This window comes from Podarcis gaigeae (genome assembly GCF_964106915.1).
Source record: "Podarcis gaigeae genome assembly, chromosome: 2".
Lineage (NCBI taxonomy): Eukaryota > Metazoa > Chordata > Lepidosauria > Squamata > Lacertidae > Podarcis > Podarcis gaigeae.
The window spans coordinates 120,127,827-120,147,300 of NC_139679.1; the positions used below are offsets into that span (position 1 = coordinate 120,127,827).

General features: G+C 45.9%; 1 protein-coding gene, 1 long non-coding RNA gene and 1 pseudogene across 3 annotated transcripts; 1 reads left to right on the plus strand and 2 right to left on the minus strand.

Annotated features, from left to right (window-relative positions):
- Nucleotides 1-2,988: 2,988 nt before the first annotated feature.
- On the minus strand, nt 2,989-15,839 carry LOC310837410 (uncharacterized protein). Its single transcript, XM_083723973.1, has 6 exons — nt 15,560-15,839; nt 13,614-14,129; nt 12,414-12,540; nt 8,663-8,745; nt 6,339-6,546; nt 2,989-6,205 (listed from the first exon to the last, which is right to left on the minus strand). Exons 2-6 carry the CDS (start codon nt 13,725-13,727, stop codon nt 4,713-4,715), a joined length of 2,025 nt encoding a protein of 674 aa, XP_083580099.1. The 5' UTR covers nt 13,728-14,129; nt 15,560-15,839; the 3' UTR covers nt 2,989-4,712.
- On the minus strand, nt 11,575-12,396 carry LOC310838312. Its single transcript, XR_014560917.1, has 2 exons — nt 11,878-12,396; nt 11,575-11,666 (listed from the first exon to the last, which is right to left on the minus strand). It is a non-coding gene; the product is annotated as an uncharacterized lncRNA (long non-coding RNA).
- A 1,347-nt stretch (nt 15,840-17,186) lies between the features above and the next one.
- On the plus strand, nt 17,187-19,461 carry LOC310837857 (methylosome protein WDR77 pseudogene; annotated as a pseudogene). Its single transcript has one exon. The product of its transcript is annotated as a methylosome protein WDR77 pseudogene (transcript).
- Nucleotides 19,462-19,474: the final 13 nt, after the last annotated feature.

Consider the following 19,474-nt stretch of genomic DNA (forward strand, 5'->3'; position numbering starts at 1 on the left):
TGGCCAAAGTATTGGAGCCTCAGCTTCAGGATCTATCCTTCCAGTGAGCACTCAGGACTGATTTCCTTCAGAATGGATAGGTTTGATCTTCTTGCAGTCCATGGGACTCTCAAGAGTCTCCTCCAGCACCATAATTCAAAAGCATCAATTCTTCGGCGATCAGCCTTCTTGATGGTCCAGCTCTCACTTCCATACATCACTACTGGGAAAACCATGGCTTTAATTATACGGACCTTTGTTGGCAAGGTGATGTCTCTCTCAATATTATTGCCTTTGTTGGCAAGGTGATGTCTCTCTCAATATTATAGCATCATAGAATTATAGAGTCGGAAGGGACCCCCCCCAAGAGTAGTTGGAAGGGACCCCCAGAGTCATCTAGTCCAACCCCCTGCAATGCAAGAATCTCAGCTGGAGCATCCATGAATGAGGGCCATTGAACCTCTGCTTATAAACCTCTGTAATAAACGAAAATCTGCCCTTATTCCCTTATGGGGGACACAAGAGCCCTTATAGAGTCGTTTGTAGGTTCTCCATCCGTTGGAGAAAATAACAGAGGCCAACCAGAGAATATTGAGAAGCAAAGCAGCTAGTAAGCCTGATCTTTATGGAACTGTTGCAACAGGGTGCCCCTTTCACACGCAGGAAAGGAGGACACAGAACAAAGGTGTGTCCGCCCTTATATAGACGTTTTAAATTGTCCGCCTTGGAGTCCAAGACAAGCCCCAGATACATCATACATACATCACAGAAAGGGCGGTCGACAACAGAAATCTGAGTGCATTGTTTACCCCTGTCTGGCAGGTTACCTATTAATGCTTACTTGATTGGATACCCTGGGGAGCCTGGCCAGTCTTTTGTAATGACAAATACTTAGTTCCTGAGGCGGGTCACAGGCTCACCCTATTCATATACAGACATACCATTAAAACAGGATTTGTGAACGAAAAGACAATGGGGAGGCTCCCCCACCTCCTCCCTCCTTGAAGAAAACATTTGGTCAGTTTGGAAGTGAAAATGGTTTCATGGCGGTCCTCCTGTGCTGCTCCAGACATGTGGTCCACACATCTATGTATGCGCTTGGTTGGTACATTTATGAACATTTATTATATATAATTTCTGCATTGCAGAGGGCTGGACTAGGTGGTCCCTTCCCAACTCTCCCATTCTGTGGTTCTAGGATGGCGTTTCCTCCTTCTTGCAGAGCCTTTTCACTGCTCCTTCTTTAAATACAGTAGCCAACAGAAGGAACAGCTCACAAGAATGCCAGCTAAAAGGATCCCATAAATAAAGCATCTTTGGGGGGGTGCGCGCAATGCACAAGGTCTCACTCCTACTTTCAAGAAATTTCAGAGGGCTGAGCTGAGCACGTTTGGCTTGCCAAGGGTTAAAAAGCACTGAGCAGCATCCCTCAGTAAAAGCTAGAGGTGGGGAGAGCAGACCCCCCCAACCAGTGGTTCTCAACCTGTGTGTCCCCAGATGTTGGACTACAACTCCCACCATCCCTGGCTAGCAAGGCCAGAGCTCAGGGATGATGGGAGTTGTAGTCCAACAACATCTGGGGACCCACAGGTTGAGAACCGCTGCAAGAAAAATCCCTTCCCTTCTCCGTCTGTTTTTGCAAGGGGGGGGTGGCAGCTTCTGCCTCTGCTCTGCACATATTGCCTCTGTGCCATAGGAGTCAACTCACAGGGACAGAGGTCCTTTCACCACCACCCCATAAAATATTTTTAGGGTTTCTGACTACCCCTAAAATATTTTATTGGGGGGCGGGTTGGGAGAAACCAGGAAGAGAAGAACTTTAAGAAGGAATGGGAAAAACTTACAATGTATTTAAGAGAACACTGTAAACAACTAAAAACTTTGGCAGGATTTCAAGTAACGCTTGTATTGTACTAAAAGTTATGGTAAAAATGGATTAAGGAAAATAGAGAAAATAAGAGAAGCAGCTGAAAAAAAGTTGATAATGGTAACCACTGAAGGGCAGAGGGGAGTCAAAGGGTTCAGGGAATCCTAAATGTTGATGTTTAGTGTTTGAATTTAAATTTGCAATGTAAAACTTAATAAAAAAGATTTGACCAATAAAAATATATTTTAGGAGCCCAAGTGGGTATTGGCATTCAAATGGTGTGTGCACACCATATCATGTGATTTTTTGATATTTGTATTGGGGGAAAATCAATTATAAAGAAATAAAGAGGGGAAGAAGGGGGGGAAAGTGAACAAAGATATGAATAAGAGAAAAAAGAGGGGGGGAGTGTTAAAAAATGCAATGTACTATCCCATACATTCTTACATAAATATAGTGTTATTATCTCAATGAATTTTTAGATGTGAATAGCCTGCTGCATTCTGCCTAAACTCAATCCAAATGATGTCATATTTATTATGAGGCAGGGCTTACCTCCCCCCCCCCAAAAAAAATATTTTATTCAAGTTGGCACCCCTGCTCAGTGCCCCTTCTGGGATTTGCCAAGTCTCTCTCTTCCCCATAGGGTGTATTGGGAAGAAGGGCCTGCAGGGGAGAGTCCCAGGCCTGCAGGGGAGGATGCATAGAGGGCCTGCTCAGCTCATGTGTGGGGAGACCCCCAAGTCAGGGAGCAGAGAGAGTCCTTTTGCCTTCTCTGCAAAGCCAGGAAGAGGGCAAGTGTACAGGAGGTCTGCAACTCCTTTGCATAAGAGGCTCTCTGTCAGTAGGAGAGCTATTGTTTGAGCCCAGCTCCCCACCAATCCCAGGCTTTGCAGATCAACTTTGGCAGGTGAGTGGCAGCACCTGCCTGTCAAATCATATGATGTCATAATTGTGCCAGGTGACATCATCAGACGCACAGTGGGTCCAAACTCTTTTCTTACAGGTATACAGACATAACCAGGTCCAGAAACGCCAGTTGATTGACAACCTGTCATGGAGAGGGAGGGAGAGAGAGAGAGAGAGAGAGAGAGAGAGAGAGAGAGAGAGAGAGGAAAGTGCATTTCAGGGATTCATGCCTCTTTGTTCAACAATGGAAAGGACTTTATTTACATTAATTTATGAATCACTTCCTATGCGGCATCAAGGAGAAAACCATATATGAGTTTCTAATACAGATGCAGACTGGGATAAAGATCTCTACTTTAAAAGGGCTACGTGGTCAATCCTTGCAAAATAAAAATAAAAAGGATAATGGGGTGGGGTGAGGAATCATCCAATTTAAAGTCCCACAAAATACAAGTCCATTGGAAGATGTCGACCTGGAAGTAAACTTCCACGGAGTTCGAGGCAGTTATATTCCCAGGTGTGTTTAGGGATCTATACCTTTCAATGGCCTTGCTTCTCATTCACCTTGAGTGTGTTTGCTTGGCTGGCAGGATTGCGGCCTCCAACTCTTGATAAATGCCTCTTGTACGCTTGGATTGAGAATATAGGGAGAGACGTGGTCGCCATCAAGCTTTTTTTTTTTTTGCCAATGAATACCCTTGGAATTTTGATGAAGATGTCATGGGCGCCAGCCACAAAATGGTTCATTCACAAAAAAGTGAAGCAGTTAACTACCTAACCACAACATTATATCGATGCATGAGATGATAGTCCTAATCATCATTTTTCTCTCTCTCACTAAACATCGCCACTTGTTTTCACTAGGCAAACTTGAGTTCTCACAAAATGAGAGAGGGAGTCCATTTCTCCCTCTATGCCTCAATAGTAGCTTTATCACCCACTATCACTGCCCCATATAATCATCTCCCCACCCCACTGAAGCATCCCAAATTCTCTTTTGAGTCCCAAGCCCCCATGGCGGTGGCCGCTCTAGGTCACTAGGAGTGACAGTTCATTCACAAAAGGCGACGAGGTTAAATGCTTACTCAAAACACTACACTTTGTAAGATTCTGACTCTATTCATTTCCCTAAGTACAATACAGGGTTTGTAGGGATTTGAACATTTATATACCATCAGTCTCACATGTGAATTCTCTGTTGGCTGCAAAGGTCCAATTGGTCACTAGAGCTCTATTCCAGGGGTTCCCAGTGGTCCACAAGCTTCGTTCAGGTATTCCATGACATGTCCGTGTTAAATATTCATACTGATTTTTAGCTGTATTTTCCATTGCTTCTTTTATTTCTTATATTGTCTTTTATTGCGATCCAAATGCAAATTGTCCTATGAAATAGCATTTAAAATACCATTTAAAATCATACAGCACCTAGCACAGTGTGTTACAATTGCTACAACGGGCAAGGGGAGGGGAATACAGTGGTATCTCTGGTTGCGAACAGGATCCGTTCCGGAGCCCCGTTCGCAACATGAGCAGAATGCAACCCGCGTCTGCGCAGGTCGTGATTCGCCGCTTCCGCGCATGCGCGTGACGTCACTTTGTGCATCTGCGCATGCGGTGAAACCCGGAAGTAACCTTTTCCTGTACCTATCGGGTTGCTGTGGGACACAACCTGAAAATGCTCAACCTAAAGCAAATGTAACAAGAGGTATTAACTGTAATTAAATGGTTTGTCAAGACCATCAAGTGGTCCATGGGGGGGGGGGGGGAATTATCTAATCTACTTCATCGACTGCTCTAATCTACTTTGTTACATATGCTTCCTCCGGATGTGAATTGCAAAACGACAGATTCATAGAATGGTAGAGCTGGAAGGGACCCAGGGGTCATCTAGTCCAACCCCCTGCAATATGAGGAATCTAAAGAAGATTGGCACTTCCCCCTCATGCTGTGCGCACTTTTAGGATTCCCCCATGGGTGGGTTCTTCAGTGTGACGTGATCCTTATATTCTGGCCGAAGCTCGTCCCACATTCGAAGCATTTGGATGGTTCCTCCCCTGTGGACCGGCGTCGTCATGGGAGCTATTTCCATGTTCCAAGGCAGCTGTTCCAGGTGCAGCCTCTGGTGCTTTTTCAGGCTCTCGTTCCGCCGGAAGCTTTTCCCGCACTCCAGGCAGCTGTAAGGTTTCTCCCCGGTGTGGGTTCCCTCGTGAGCGGTGAGGTTGCTCTTCTGGCGGAAGCTCTTCCCGCACTCGGGGCACGTGTAGGGCTTCTCTCCCGTGTGGATATTCTGGTGCGAGATGAGGGAGTCTCTCCTCATGAAGCTCTTCCCGCACTCCTGGCACTGGAAAGGCTTCTCGCCGGTGTGGATCCTCTGGTGCGAAACGAGGGACCCTTTCACAATGAAGCTCTTCCCGCACTCCAGGCATTTGAACGGCTTCTCGCCGGTGTGCAGCAGCTGGTGCAAGTTGAGCGTGCCTCTCCGCGTGAAGCTCCTCCCGCACTCGAAGCACTGGAACCGCTTCTCGCCCGTGTGGATGCTCTGGTGAGAAACGAGGTTCGAGTTCTTCCGGAAGCACTTCCCGCACTCGGAGCACTTGAAGGGCTTCTCCTCGGTGTGGATGCTCTGATGTGAGATAAGGGCGCCTTTCCGGATGAAGCTCTGCCCGCACTCCAGGCACCGGAACGGCTTCTCGCCGGAGTGGATCCGCTGGTGCAAATTGAGGTTGCCTTTGCTGTTGAAGCTCTGGCCACACTCAAAGCACTTGAAGGGCTTTTCGCCCGTGTGGGTTCCCTGATGAGCGGTGAGGCTCTTCTTCTCTCTGAAACTCTGTCCGCACTCCAGGCACTGAAACGGCTTCTCGCCGGTGTGGATTCTCCGGTGAGAGATGAGGCTCGAATTCCTGCAGTAGCTCTTGCCGCACTCCGAGCACTTGTAGGGCTTGTCCCTCGCGTGGATTCTCTGGTGGAAAATAAGGCTCCCTTTCCGGTTGAACCTCCTCCCGCACTCCAGACACTTGTAGGGCTTCTCCCCCGTGTGGATCCTCTGGTGCGAGATGAGGGAGTCCCGGCGAATGAAGCTCTTGCCGCAATCGGCGCACTCATACGGCTTCTCCCCTCTGTGGATCTTCTCGTGCGACGTCACGCTGGAGCTCCGGCTGAAACCCTTCCCACACTCCAGACATTTGAACGGCTTCTCCCCAGTGTGGACTTTGGAATGAGCATCAAGGCTCGATTTCCATTTGAACATTTTGCCGCACACCGGACACCTTTCCTTCCTCTTGTCCTGTTGCTCTTCGGCTGGGATTTCGCAGGCGCCGCTGCCTCGACGGGCAGGCGACTCCTTGCTCTTCTGCTTAGCTTCCGCTTTCCTCCTCAGCTCTCTGCCCTCTTTGCGTCGGGCTCTTGGCAACGATGCCGCGCTGCGTTCCCCTTCGCCCTGACTCCCTGCTCCTGGAACAAAAGGAAGCTTCGTAAGTACTGAAGTGAGAAAGGGAGCATTCACTGCAGATCACAAATGGGAGGGTGACTCTACCAGCTACGAGGAAAAGGGAGCCTTAGCCACAGAAAAAAGGGAGATGCTCACCTATGAGCTTTTGCACAGTCCTTTCCCAGAGTTCCTCACTGCTCCCAGCCTGCACTGCTGCTTCGTGGGCAGCCAAGCCTTGCTGTTCCAGGGAGGTGACCATTTTCCAGTTCTCCTCCATGACCTCCCGGTGCAGGGCCCTTTGGTTCGGATCCAGTGAGCTCCATTCTTCTGCGGTGAAACATACAGCCACATCCTCAAATGTCACCTGAGCAGGGAATAAAAAGAAATGTGATCTCTGCGTGGAGAATGGCAAAGAAGAGGGAGAAGGAAAAGCTTGTTTATGTAGCAGCTTCCTTGCTGGGCAGCTAGGATGAGAGCAGATGGGGAAGAGGTTGATTTTTGTGGGAATGTTGTGGATAGTAGAAGAGGATATATTGATTAAATATTATCCTTCCTTAATCCACCTACTCTCAGCAACCAGAAACATCATAACGTGGTGGAACGCTCTGTCACAAGAGACTAGGGCCCTGCGGGACTTGACAACTTTCTGCAGGGCCTACAAGACAGAGCTGTTCCGCCTGGCCTTTGGTTTGGACTCGGTCTGACCCTTATGTTTCCCTCCCCTTATGGTCTTGATTTATCAGCTACTTTAAAATGAGGCTGCATTTTAAATTGCATTCTAACCTGTATTTTAAATTGGTTTTTTTCTTTTCTTTTCTCCCCCCCCCCTTTTTCCCCCTATTATGTTTTTACCGTGATTTTATTGGTGTTAGCCGCCATGAGCCCGGCTCTGGCCAGGGAGGGCGGGGTATAAATAAAAATTATTACTATTATTATTATTATTATTATTATTATTATTATTATTATTATCAGACACTGGAGAGGCCTGTCAGGAGTAAGCATGGAGCATTGCTACCAAATAGTATGGGAAACAGCCTTACTAGAAAAATTAACCAATAAACTGAAACTGACACGGGGACAAATAGAAGAAGACGCCTTCACCCCTGTATGGCTCCCCCTTATCACACACACAGCACAACAAGACAATGACAAAAACCCACCAACAGCATACAAATCAATATGGCTAACCTGATCCAAAACACCCACCCACCCCACTCACACATGAAAACAAAGATCACCACAGCCAACCACAAATGAACAACCACACCCTAGGCCAACCCCAACCTCTCTCGCCACCAAAGGAACACAAGTGAACAGCAAAGAACCTGCAGAAGCGACGCTGACACAAAACCCTACATATATTAAGTAAAATAGAAACATCACCACCCGACCCCACCCCCATCCATCTTTCCCCCACTCCACCTCTTTCCCCCTTTTCTTCCTAATGTTTCAACAAATGAAACCGATTTGTAAAAAAAAGTTACATGGGGGAAAAAATACAAGAGGGAGACTATTGCACATACCTTTGTAAATCAAGAAAATATTTAATAAAAATACATTATAATAATAATAATAATAATAATAATAATAATAATAATATCCTTCCTCACTCACGCTAGTAGGTCAGTAGCAGAGTACATTCTCCAGTATATTGCAGGAAACTAGTTGGTAGATTCGTTTGAATCTTTTTACTTAAGGAATCCAATCTGACTTTGTCCAGATTGGCTTTTGTTTCCCATAAATTCCCCTTTAATCCCTCCTAAAAAGAATAAAGACCAAACAGTCTTCTCTTAAAATAATGATAAGAAGTTTACTTATGTTCAGTAAGTAAACTGAATGCAGACTTTAGCTTATAGTTACAGAACAGAGTTTGAGTTCATCCCATATGGGAATGTGCCCATGTGCTGCTGGCTAAGAGCCAGCAGACAACAAAATACATCAGGATGGAATAAAACAAACAAGAAGGGGGAATTTACCAGGAACAAAACCCAATCTGAACAACCTAGACTGGATTGCTTAAGTAAAGAGATTCAGACGAATCTACCAACTAGTTTCCTGCAATATACTGAGAACGTACTCTGCTACCGACTCACTAGCGTGAGTGAGGAAGGATAATATTTCATCAATATATCCTCTCCTGCTATCCACGACATTCCCACAATTTTTCCAGGCCCAGTGAGTTGTGCAGGACACAGAGGCAGCCAGGCTCACCTGCAGCTTTATTGGCCAAGGGAGCCAGTGTACAGCTTCTGGGTCATGTGGCCAGCATGACTAGGCCACTTCTGGCAAACCAGAGCAGCGCACAGAAACGCCGTTTACCTTCCTGCCGGAGCGGTACCTATTTATCTACTTGCACTTTGACGTGCTTTTGAACTGCTAGGTGGGCAGGAGCAGGGACCGAGCAATGGGAGCTCACCCCGTCACGGGGATTCGAACCGAAATTCCCCTTTAATCCCTCCTAAAAATAAAGAACCTCTTACCTGTTCCAGAGGCACAGAAGGTGCTTCCACTCCGCCATTGGGAAGGGGCGAGGGAGGACACACCACAATAATCCTCAGTCCTCCTGCAAGGGGAACAAAGATGACAGGAAGACCAGTTTCTTAATTATTTAGATTGGTGGTGTGCAGTTGGCAGACTAAGGGGACTAGGCTAGACCCCATGTGCCTTCTTCCCCAAGCCCACAAAGTTTCTGCCTGGCTCAGGGAGGGAGGAGTGATTCTCAAGCATGGGATGTCAGGACGTCAAGATGCTGAAATGGCTAAAATGTCCACAAGAATCAGATTATTAGATTCTTAGATTCTTAGTTACAGATATCTGAAGAAGTGGTATCTGAAGAAGTGTGCATGCACACGAAAGCTCATACCAAGAACTAACTTAGTTGGTCTTTAAGGTGCTACTGGAAGGATTTTTTTTATTTTTTTTAGATTCTTAGAGTATTAAAGGAAAAAATAAGGTTAGAATATGTTAAGATAACTATAGGATATAAAACAGAGGAAGATGGAAAGGAATTGCTGAAACAATTAACAGAAGTAGAATACAAAAAGGGAGGTGCGAGGAGGTCGTTGAAATAAGTGAATGAAAGATAAGATATTGAAATTGGTAGATGTGTTTTAAACTGTTTTTGTTTTGTTTTGTTAGTTAGTTTGTTAGTTTAATGTGTTAGTGTTATGTATTGTTTTTGTATTGTATTGTATTGTTCATTTTTTTGTAGTGTTTAATTTGCTGGAAAAGTAATAAATATTATTTTCCAAAAAAAAAAAAGTTTCTGCCGAGCTTAGGGAGGGAGGAGTGATTCTCAAGCATGGGACGTCAGGACGTCAAGATGCTGAAATGGCTAAAATGTCCACAAGAATCAGAAATCAGGAAAACCAAAAGTTTAATAAGGAATGGTGAAATTTATAATTTATCTTAAAAACCATTGTAAACAGCTAAAATTGTTAGCAGGACTGGAATAACACTTGTACAGTGGTACCTTGGTTACCAAACAGCTTAGTTGTCGAACAAATTGGCTCCCAAACGCCACAAACCCGGAAGTGAGTGTTCCGGTTTGCAAACGTTTTTCAGAAGCCGAACGTCCGACACAGCTTCCGCGGCTTCCAACTGAGTGCAGGAAGCTCCTGCAGCCAACCAGAAGCCACGCCTTGGTTTTCAAACAGTTTCGGGAGTCAAACAGACTCCCGGAATGGATTCAGTTCGAGAACCAAGGTACCACCATAGTTTAATGGTGAATTTTGGATACAATGGAGATGTAAAAGATGTGATTGACATAAAAGATGCCGGAGGAAATGATTAATAGGACCCACAAAGGAGACGAGGGAAGTCCAGGAGGCTCTTTGGAATCTTGTTTTTAAGTTGTATGTTGAATATGTAATTGTAAAATTTTAATCTGAAAAACCTAATTAATTAATTAATTTAAAAAGATGTCACGAAGATGACGTCTGTTCCCCCGCCCCCGCAATCTCCCTTGCAAACTGGCGCCTCTAGGACTTATGCTCCCCTATGAAAAATAATCACAGCATACCACTGATTTAGGCCCTGCTTTTAAACCAAGACAGGCTTACGACAGAAACCAAAACAACCAGACAACAGGTTTAGCAGTTCCTCTAAACAAATTAATGGAGGATTAAGAGCACAAGATGAGCCTTCAGGATCAGGCCAAAGGGGTCAGGAAAATCAGGATCAGGAAAATCCAGTTCCAATAGTGGTCAACATTTATAGTGGAGTAGGAGAGCTTAGTTTGGTCGGAATAGAGGATACACTTCCAGAGTCAACACTAAATACATTACTTCTGGTAAATGAGTCAGAGGCCCCTGAAAATTCGGGTCCCAGGCATCTTAGACCTGTATATCCATGCACTGAGGTCCAAGGGCCTTCTGGCAGTTCCCTCCCTGCGAGAAGTGAGGTTACAGGGAACCAGGCAGAGGGCCTTCTCGGTGGTGTCACCCGCCCTGTGGAACGCCCTCCCATCAGATGTCAAGGAAATAAACAACTATCTAACTTTTAGAAGACATCTGAAGGCAGACCTGCTTAGGGAAGTTTTTAATGTTTGGTGTTTTTAATATTCTGTTGGGAGCCGCCCAGAGTGGCTGCAGAAACCCAGCCAGATGGGCGGGGTATAAATAACAAAATTATTATTATTATTATTATTATTATTATTATTATTATTACTATTACTATCTGATACCAGGGTGAAACACATTGGCATTATTTTCATCTCTCCTGCCCCACTATTAGTTGCACTGTCAGTTCACAGTCTTAACAGTTAAAGCAGCAAGCACACTAAGTAAAAAATTTATGTTATTTTAACTTTAAATAGCAAAACTAACTGGGAAGCTCATAAATCAAGAAGACAAGAAATTTTAATAAGAATGTGAAATATTTATAATTTATATACAAAATCATTCTGAACAGGTCAAAACATTAGCAGGATTTTAAACACAGTTGAAATGTAACAGAACGCATAGATAATCTAGGAAGATGAAAAATTGGAGAAGTATTGATATACAGTTGAAAGAGAATCAATAGGACCCGTGGAAAGGATGGGGGGAAGTCAGGTGATTCAGAGTAATCTCAATCATTGGATTTGAAAGTCATTTTGTTGTATGTTTATATTTTGGAAAATCAATATATATACCATATTTTTCGCTCCTTAAGACACACCTGACCATAAGACGCACCTAGTTTTTAGAGGAGGAAAACAAGAAAAAATATTCTGTACGAAACAGTGGATGTATGATTTTTGTGGTTCATGCTATGGCCGCAGACATGTGATCTGATGGTGAATTTGGGGTGACCCAATGCAAAAATCCTGAGGATCCATGTGGATCCGTGCTTTGTAACCACATTTTTGCACCATTGCAGCCCCAGGCAACAGTGGGTGCGTGATCTTTTTGGTGCAGGCTGCAGCCATGGACATGCTATGTGATCTGATGGTGAATTTGGGGTGACCCAATGTAAAAATCCTGAGGATCCATGGGCTTTTACCTCCCTCCTTCCAGGCAGCCTCCGCTAGCATCCCTTATCTTTCTTCCGATCCCACCGATCAGCTGTTTCCTTCCAACACTCCCTTCCTTCTTTTTTGCCTTAGTGTCTTTTCCTTAACTGGAGCAGTTTTTTGCTCTTCCTTTTATTCTAATTTCTCTCCTTATTGCTTTAGTCTTCCTGTTTTCTCCCTTTGCAAGTTTGCTGTCTTTACCTCCCCCCTCCCAGGCAGCCTCCTTTATCTCTAGCATTCCTTATCTCTCTCCCGATCAGCGGCTTTGTTTCAACACCCACTTCCCTCTTTCAAAAAAAAAAAGCATGATCTGCTTTTTGCCCCAGGGCAATTCGGCTCCAGGGACCACGCATTCACTCCATAAGACGCACAGATATTTCCCTTAACATTTTAGGAAGAAAAAGGTGTGTCTTGTGGAGCTAAAAATACGGTATATATTTCAACAACAAAAAAACTTTAAAAGAGAGTGTCTTGCGTAGTTTTTATAGGAGGGAAAAGATAAATAGCTAAATGGTCAAATAACCCAGGGCTGTCTTCCACAAAAGTCTGCTACTATGGGAACTAGAGTTTAATTCCCACAAAATCGCCCTTCCAGAAAATACTGTATATATTCCCGAACGACGGAAGCTAAGCATTTGGTGGAGTCAGCTCTTCCCCGACACAGGCTCAAGGGAAAACAAGAGAGACCCGCTCAAGAAGGGAAGACCCAAGCCGGGAAATGTCTTGTGAATCCTTACCCAACGAAGGAGCGCCTTCGTCTTCTTCCTCCTGCTTGATCCACCACTTGGGGAGAGGCATCTGCCTGGGGTCTGACAGGTCCTCCTCTGCCTCAGGAAAGTTCACGGCTTCTTCTGCAAATAGTCCCTGCAGTTGAAAAAGCAGCAAGGATCAGAAAGAGAAAAGAGGGGACAGAGAGAGAGAGAGAGAGAGATTAGGAAAGAAATGAGCAGTCCTCTCCTTGGAGGACTTCCAGAACGGCTGAAAAGTGGACAACCGTTGCACACTTTGGCAACGTCCTTAGAAAATATTCTCAGCCCCCTGGAACCACCAAGATGAAGCAAAGACCTGATGAAGAGAGCACAGCAGAGGTTATATTTTCTGAAAAGCCTCCACAAAAACAATCTCTCAAAGGACCTGTTGATGGCATTTTACCATTGTACTATGGAGAATGTCTTAACTTATGGTCTGTGTGTGTGGTTCGGGAGCTGCACCGTCAGGGGAAAAACAATGCTGTCCAGGGTTGTAAAGACTGCGGAGAGAAGAATTGGGTGCACTCTTCCCACCTTGGATCAAATCTACGCTTCCAGGTGTCACAAGAAAGCTGCAGAGATAACGCAGAATAGTGCGCACCCCGGAAATGATCTCTTTCAGCTTCTGCCTTCTGGAAGAAGGTACAGGGTTATAAAGACTAGGACTAGCTGCCTGAGAAATAGTTTCTATCCAAATGCGATTTTGGTTTTAAACGCAGTGTAAGGTAGTCTCGCTCACCTGAAGAACAGATCGTGAAGCTGAGGCGCCAATACTTTGGCCACCTCATGAGAAGAGAAGACTCCCTGGAAAAGACCCTGATGCTGGGAAAGATGGAGGGCACAAGGAGAAGGGGACGACAGAGGACAAGATGGTTGGACAGTGTTCTCGAAGCTACCAGCATGAGTTTGACCAAACTGCGGGAAGCAGTGGAAGACAGGAGTGCCTGGTGTGCTCTGGTCCAGGGGGTCACCAAGAGTCGGACATGACTAAACGACTAAACAACAACAACAAGGTAGTCTCTATGTGAGTATATTGTATTCAATTATGGGGTATCAGAGTTTTTAGGGGGCTAACCAGGCTGGGATAGCTGGGATAGCAGGCTTGTTGGCTTTTGAATGTCTGATGTACATTTTTTCAATTTCGTTGTTTTGTATGGGACAATGACAATAAAGATTATCATATCGTACCTGCTGTTCCTCCTCCTGCTTCATGTCTTCTGCTCGGCTCAAGAGGAAACCTTTGGCCAGGGCCACCACTTGGGAACCGGTCTCTGCTCCATGTTCCCTCACCCAGTTCTCCATCTCTGGGGGGAGGACAGCCAGGAACTGCTCTAGGAGAACCAGATCAGGCTTTTCCTGTCTATCACTCTGGCCGCAGTCCCTCAGGGCAAAGATGGTGGAGTCAGCCACAAACCTTTTGGCAGGCCGTGTTAGAGAAACCCGTCTGAAGTGCTGGAGCTGAGCATCTGAGCTGAGGGCGTCCTCCTCGTTCAGGATCTTCTGCACGGTTCCTTCCCAGAATCCTCTGCTTCTCCCCGTCCAGATGATACGAACAGCTTCTCTAAGCAGAGTCTACTTATTCCATCTGTGCTCCAAGGCAGGGCCACCAAGGTGTTCTGCCAATTTTGCCAATTTTGTTCTGCCAATTTCCCTGTTCTGCCAATTTTGGTCATAAAGCAAAATCGGCCGCCCAAAATGTGAGTCCTGAAAAGCCAACAAGAACAATACATTTCTTCAATGCAGAACCTGCTCAGGGACCTCCACCAGTTGCTGAATTACTACCAGGCCCGAGTTCATGTTGTTACCATAAGGCCTTTAATAATCTGGGGCAGTTTTACCCAAATTAATGTTATTAAGGGTGCCCAGCTTTGTCAGGAGAGATCCCAGTTCTCCATCACAGAGCTAGTTTAACTGTCAATCCCACTTCACAGAAAACTCTGGGAATTGTAGCTCTGCAATGGGAATTTGGGGTGGAGGGTGTCTCTCCCCCAGCTCTCAGCACCCTTATAACAAACTACAGCTCCCAGATTTCTGGGAAGAAGAGCTGTTCGAACCGGCACCACGGTGCTTTAACATATGATGTGGCCAGAAAAGAAGCTCACATTACATCATCTTTAGCTGGGGATGTTGGGGAAATTAAGCTGCTCCAAAACAGGCATGATCAATCACGGACTATTATAGCTGTTATTTCTTGGTTGTCGGGAGATATTAGCCTGCCATCTTGCTAATGAAAAGAGAAGATGCCGACAGGAGGAAAGAGAGGGAGGGAGTTTGTTCAGTGCGCAACACCAAGGGGTCCGGGTGGCATCTATAATAATAATAATAATAATAATAATAATAATAATAATAATAATTGTACCCCAGCCACTCTGGGCAGCTCCCAAAATACATAAAAACATAATAAAACATTACATATTAAAAAATCATCCCTAGACAGGGCTGCCCCTTCAGATGTCTTCTCAAGGTTGCTTGGCTACTCATCTCCTTGACATCTGATGGGAGGGAGTTCCACAAGCTGGGTGCCACCACCGAGAAGGCCAAACCTTCAGAATGCCAGATAGCAAAGCTCCTCAACGTAAAAAGAATATCCTGGATCAGCTGTACGTGAACTTAGGAATCAGAGAGGAGCCCTGCTGCAGAATCGCGCCAAAGTGGTAGGACCCGAGCACAAGACTGCTCTCCTTCTGTGCTTTCCTTCGGAAGCATTGGCCAAGCCTATGGATATAGCCTTGTGCTCTGCGGATTTCACAGAATCACCGAACTGTCGTGTTGCGAGGGACCCCCCAAAGGCCATCTAGCCCAGCCCCCCGCCCTGCAATGCCGACATCACAGCTCAATAATCCCTGACAGGTGGCACACCCGAGCTCTGCCAAGGATGGAGAGACCACTCGCTTCTCATCCGGGCTGAACGTACATACCCAACTCCCTCTTGCCTAAGTGATGATCCACACCAGGAAAGGGTGCTGTTTTTTTGGGGGGGGGCTTGCCTCGCTCTTCTGTGCTCCCCAGGCCTTCCCCCACCCCCAAGGCACTGTCTGATCCCCACTTGGGGGTAAAAGGAGGGCTTCCAGCCCCTTCATTCCCCAGCCCCACATTGCACCCAAAGACTGAAAGGGGGGGGGGGAGAGACTCACGTGATTGGGAAGGACAAAGGACAGTTTCCCTCTGCAAGAAACCCCTGCAGGGATGTGCGAGGAGGGCTTGGGGGGGGGGGGGGGAATGCGACCTCCCGGTTCAAGCAGCAGTGGGGCAGGAGCAGGAACCAGCTGTCAGCTTTGCAGCGAATAAATGCATCCGTGCAATTCAACCTCCGGCTGCAATCCAAGGCTGGCTTTTTTTTTTTTTTTTTTTGCAAAGCAGGATGGGGGAGCCGCCTTTGCTCCGGAGGACTCCTCCTCCCCGCCACCCCCACGCATCCACCCACCCCCCCAAAAAATATGTCCTTCCTCTCTAGGAATCCGCCTCTCACTTGCATCGGCATCGTTTTCACCCTTGCATGGCCGGAGGAGGAGCAGCAGGAAGGCGAAATCCGCGCGCAGCGAATCGATCCTTGCAAACAATTGCGCTTTGCGCAGGGGCCATGCTAATCTTCTCTGTATCGTTCCAATTTTAGTATATGTGCTGCCGAATTGCGCTTTGGAAGGTCCGCTGCCTTGCATGCTGGCTCCGTAGCAAAGCAACAACCCTGCGAGGTTGGCCCGATCGGACCAGTTTCGTCTATGGCAGGGAGGTCTGGCCCGCGAGGCATTTTTGGGCGACCCTGGACAGGATTTAAGGGGCGGGGGCGAAATAGAATCGTAGGATAGTAAAGTTGGGAAAGGGTCACAAGGGTCATCTAGTCCAATCCCCGGCCATACAGAAATAAAGCCTTGAGAAAATTATTTTTGTGTCTCATGCGATCTCAACAGAAGCCCACCCGTCTTTGTTTTTATATTAAATTTGCCGAATTAAACCCATTATTATATTATATTAAACCCATATTATTATATTATATTATATTATATTATATTATATTATATTATATTATATTATATTATATTATATTATAAAACCTATATTATATTATATTATATTATATATTATGTATGTTTACACACACACACACACACACACACACACAGAGTGGTATCTCAGGTTAAGAACTTAATTAGTTCTGGAGGTCCGTTCTGAAACTGTTCTTAACCTGAGGTGCCACTTTAGCTAATGGGGCCTCCCACTGCCGCTGCTACGCAATTTCTGTCCTCATCCTGAAGCAAAGTTCTTAACCCAAGGTACTATTTCTGGCTTAGCGGAGTCTGTAACCTGAAGCGTCTGTAACCTGAAGCATCTGTAACCCGAGGTACACTACATTTTCTGATCTACAATTTAGAGTATTCATTCAAACAACCTTAAAATACCAATGACTTCCCTTCTCTTTCCATGCTTCATTTTACACAGCATAAATCCCTGCATATTTTATATAAGCTAAGTATTCCAATATTGCATCCACCAAAACCTTACACTGTTGAATTTATCCTAATGCCGCCAACGTTTTCAAGTGTGCACAATTCTCCCCCCCCCCCAATTAAACCCATTCTTGTTTGTGCATAAGGTCACCTAGTGCCAGCTCCCTACAACACAATAATCTTTTGCCCAACGTGGGGCTTTCGAACCCACAACCCAAAGATTAAGAGCTTCATGCTCTCCTGACTTGAGCTATCCCAGCGGATGAAATTAACCTTCGAACGTCAAAGCATACAGACAGCCCGAAGTTTGTCCGCGCGTGTCTCTGCGGCCATGGAGGGAGCGAAGGCGGCTCCGCCTCAGCCGGCCGACGGAGAAGCCGGGTCCGAGTGGAGCATCCCGGCCAACGCGCCCGCCTGCATGGAGCGGCACCTGGACGGGGCCCACTACCGGGCAGATGGTTCTTTGCTCCTGGGAGCTTCCAGTTTGAGTGGACGTTGCTGGGTGGGTTCTATTTGGGTGTTCAAGGACCCATCTAAAGCTCCTAATGAAGGCTTTTGCTCTGCGGGAGTTCAGACTGAAGCAGGAATAGCAGATCTGAAATGGGTTGCTGATAAAGGCATCTTGGTAGCTTCGGATTCAGGTGCTGTGGAACTTTGGGAACTAGATGAGAATGAAACTCTGATCGTGAACAAATTCTGTAAGTACGAGCACGACGACATTGTGACAACAGTGAGTGTCCTTGCCAACAACACACAGGCCGTCAGCGGCAGCAAAGACTTCAGTGTGAAGATCTGGGACATCCCTCAACAAACAGTACTCAACACCTATAAAGCTCATTCCAGTCCAGTGACATGTGTGGCCTCCTGCCCTGGAAAAGACACCGTGTTCCTGCCCTGTGCAGAGGATGGCAGGATTTTACTCTGGGATACCAGATCACCAAAACCAGCAACTCGGATTGCCTGCAGTGCCTTTAGTAACCTCCCTACCTCCCTGGTGTGGCATCCACATCGAACGGACACTTTTGTATTGGGTGACGAAAGTGGGACTGTTGTCCTTGTGGACACAAAGAACACGGACTCTGCCCTAAGCTCACCTGTGCACTCCCGAAGCGTCACCAGATTTGCTTTTTCTGCACATAGCTCACCCCTGTTGGCGTCCATCAGTGAAGACTGCTCAGTAGTTGTTCTTGACTTGAGCTTCTCAGAAGTTTTTAGAAACCGGTCCCATCGAGACTATGTGAAAGGCTTATCGTGGTCACCATTAAACAAAGTCTCACTGACGATGGTTGGATGGGACCATCAGGTTCTACATCATACAGTTCCGACGCAGAATAACCATCCTCCTGGAAAAAACAACATAACTTCATAGATCTGTGTGTTCCATTTGGGGTCATTCTCCCTGGAATAGCATCTTTTTTGCTTTCGGTTTTTTGTTTTTGTTTTGGTCGCGTCCTGGGGATGAATATGGCCTTTGCAGCGATGAAGAAAAGTCCTGTAGCAATTTCATGTTAGGTGAGCACTAGCTCATTTCAACCACTGTTGCAGCCAATGAGATTCTTTGAGCATCAGAAGTCTGATTGATGGTGACAGCGCAGTACAAAATCATAGAGAATGGGTTCATTTTGTTTTAGTTCTATTTTTTTAGAACCTCCAAAGTTGTAGAGAAGTGTGTGTGTAGCCCTTTTTTGAATGGGGAATTAATACAACCTTGCAGGAATTTCTAGGCTTTTTGGGGGGCAGCCTTGCATTACGGTTTTAATTATGACTTTGAGAGACTGTGAGGTAATCCTGCCAAAAGTGGTCTAAATTGTCCCATCTTGAGGATGCAGTGTATTGTGATATGGAATCTCATCTGGGATAAAGTTATGTAGATATAGACATGAAAGCATGCCGTACGTGTAGCCAGGCAGTGTGTGAGATTGAACTCATGAGCCCCATCAGTGGAGAGTTTGAACTAAGGCTTAGTTTTTAGGTTGTGTCCTTGGAAGCGGGGACAACAAAGCATTCTTGTAGAACATTGGTTTTGAACTGAGCTTTGAACTGAGAATTGTGTGCAAGATTGGGATGGGGTGGATATCACACCGCTCTGCAGCTCTTGAAGCCTGCGGAACTACTTAATCCCAGCTCTCAGGTTACATTATGTAGAGCAAAGCAGATAAGCTGATAGGAAGCCATTTCCCCCCCTCAGAATTAGAAACTGACAACGTTGGTGTTTGCAAATCTATGTAGTTGTTATGTGAAATCCCAACTGTTGTTGTGCGTCTACAGCCAGTGTCCAAGCAGGAAGGCTTATCTGTTGTACATTTTGTTTTGTTTAATGTATTCACACCCATGTCCCATGGTGGAGTAGAAGATGTAAGGTGCGCATGCTGATGTGACACATCTTGGTTTTGTAATGGGAGAACTGCTGGAGGGCATCCCCTTGTCTTCCGTGATTTTCTGGAGCAAAGGAAGACAAACTGCTTATTTGATGTCGGCAGCAAGCACTACTCCAGGACGATTGTGACAGGAAATGGATAGAGATGATCGCACGCAAAAGGGAAGGCAGTTTTTGAAATAAATCCCTTTTCATTTTTAAATGAAAAAAAAAAGCATACAGACAGC

Coding starts and splice junctions, on each gene's coding strand:
- LOC310837410 (XM_083723973.1), bottom strand. CDS start 13,727: ATGGAGAACTGGGTGAGGGAACATGGAGCAGAGACCGGTTCCCAAGTG. Junction 6,547..8,662: donor CTTCTGTGCCTCTGGAACAG/GTAAGAGGTTCT, acceptor TTCCCTGCTCAG/GTGACATTTGAGGATGTGGC. Junction 6,206..6,338: donor GACTGTGCAAAAGCTCATAG/GTGAGCATCTCC, acceptor CTTTTGTTCCAG/GAGCAGGGAGTCAGGGCGAA.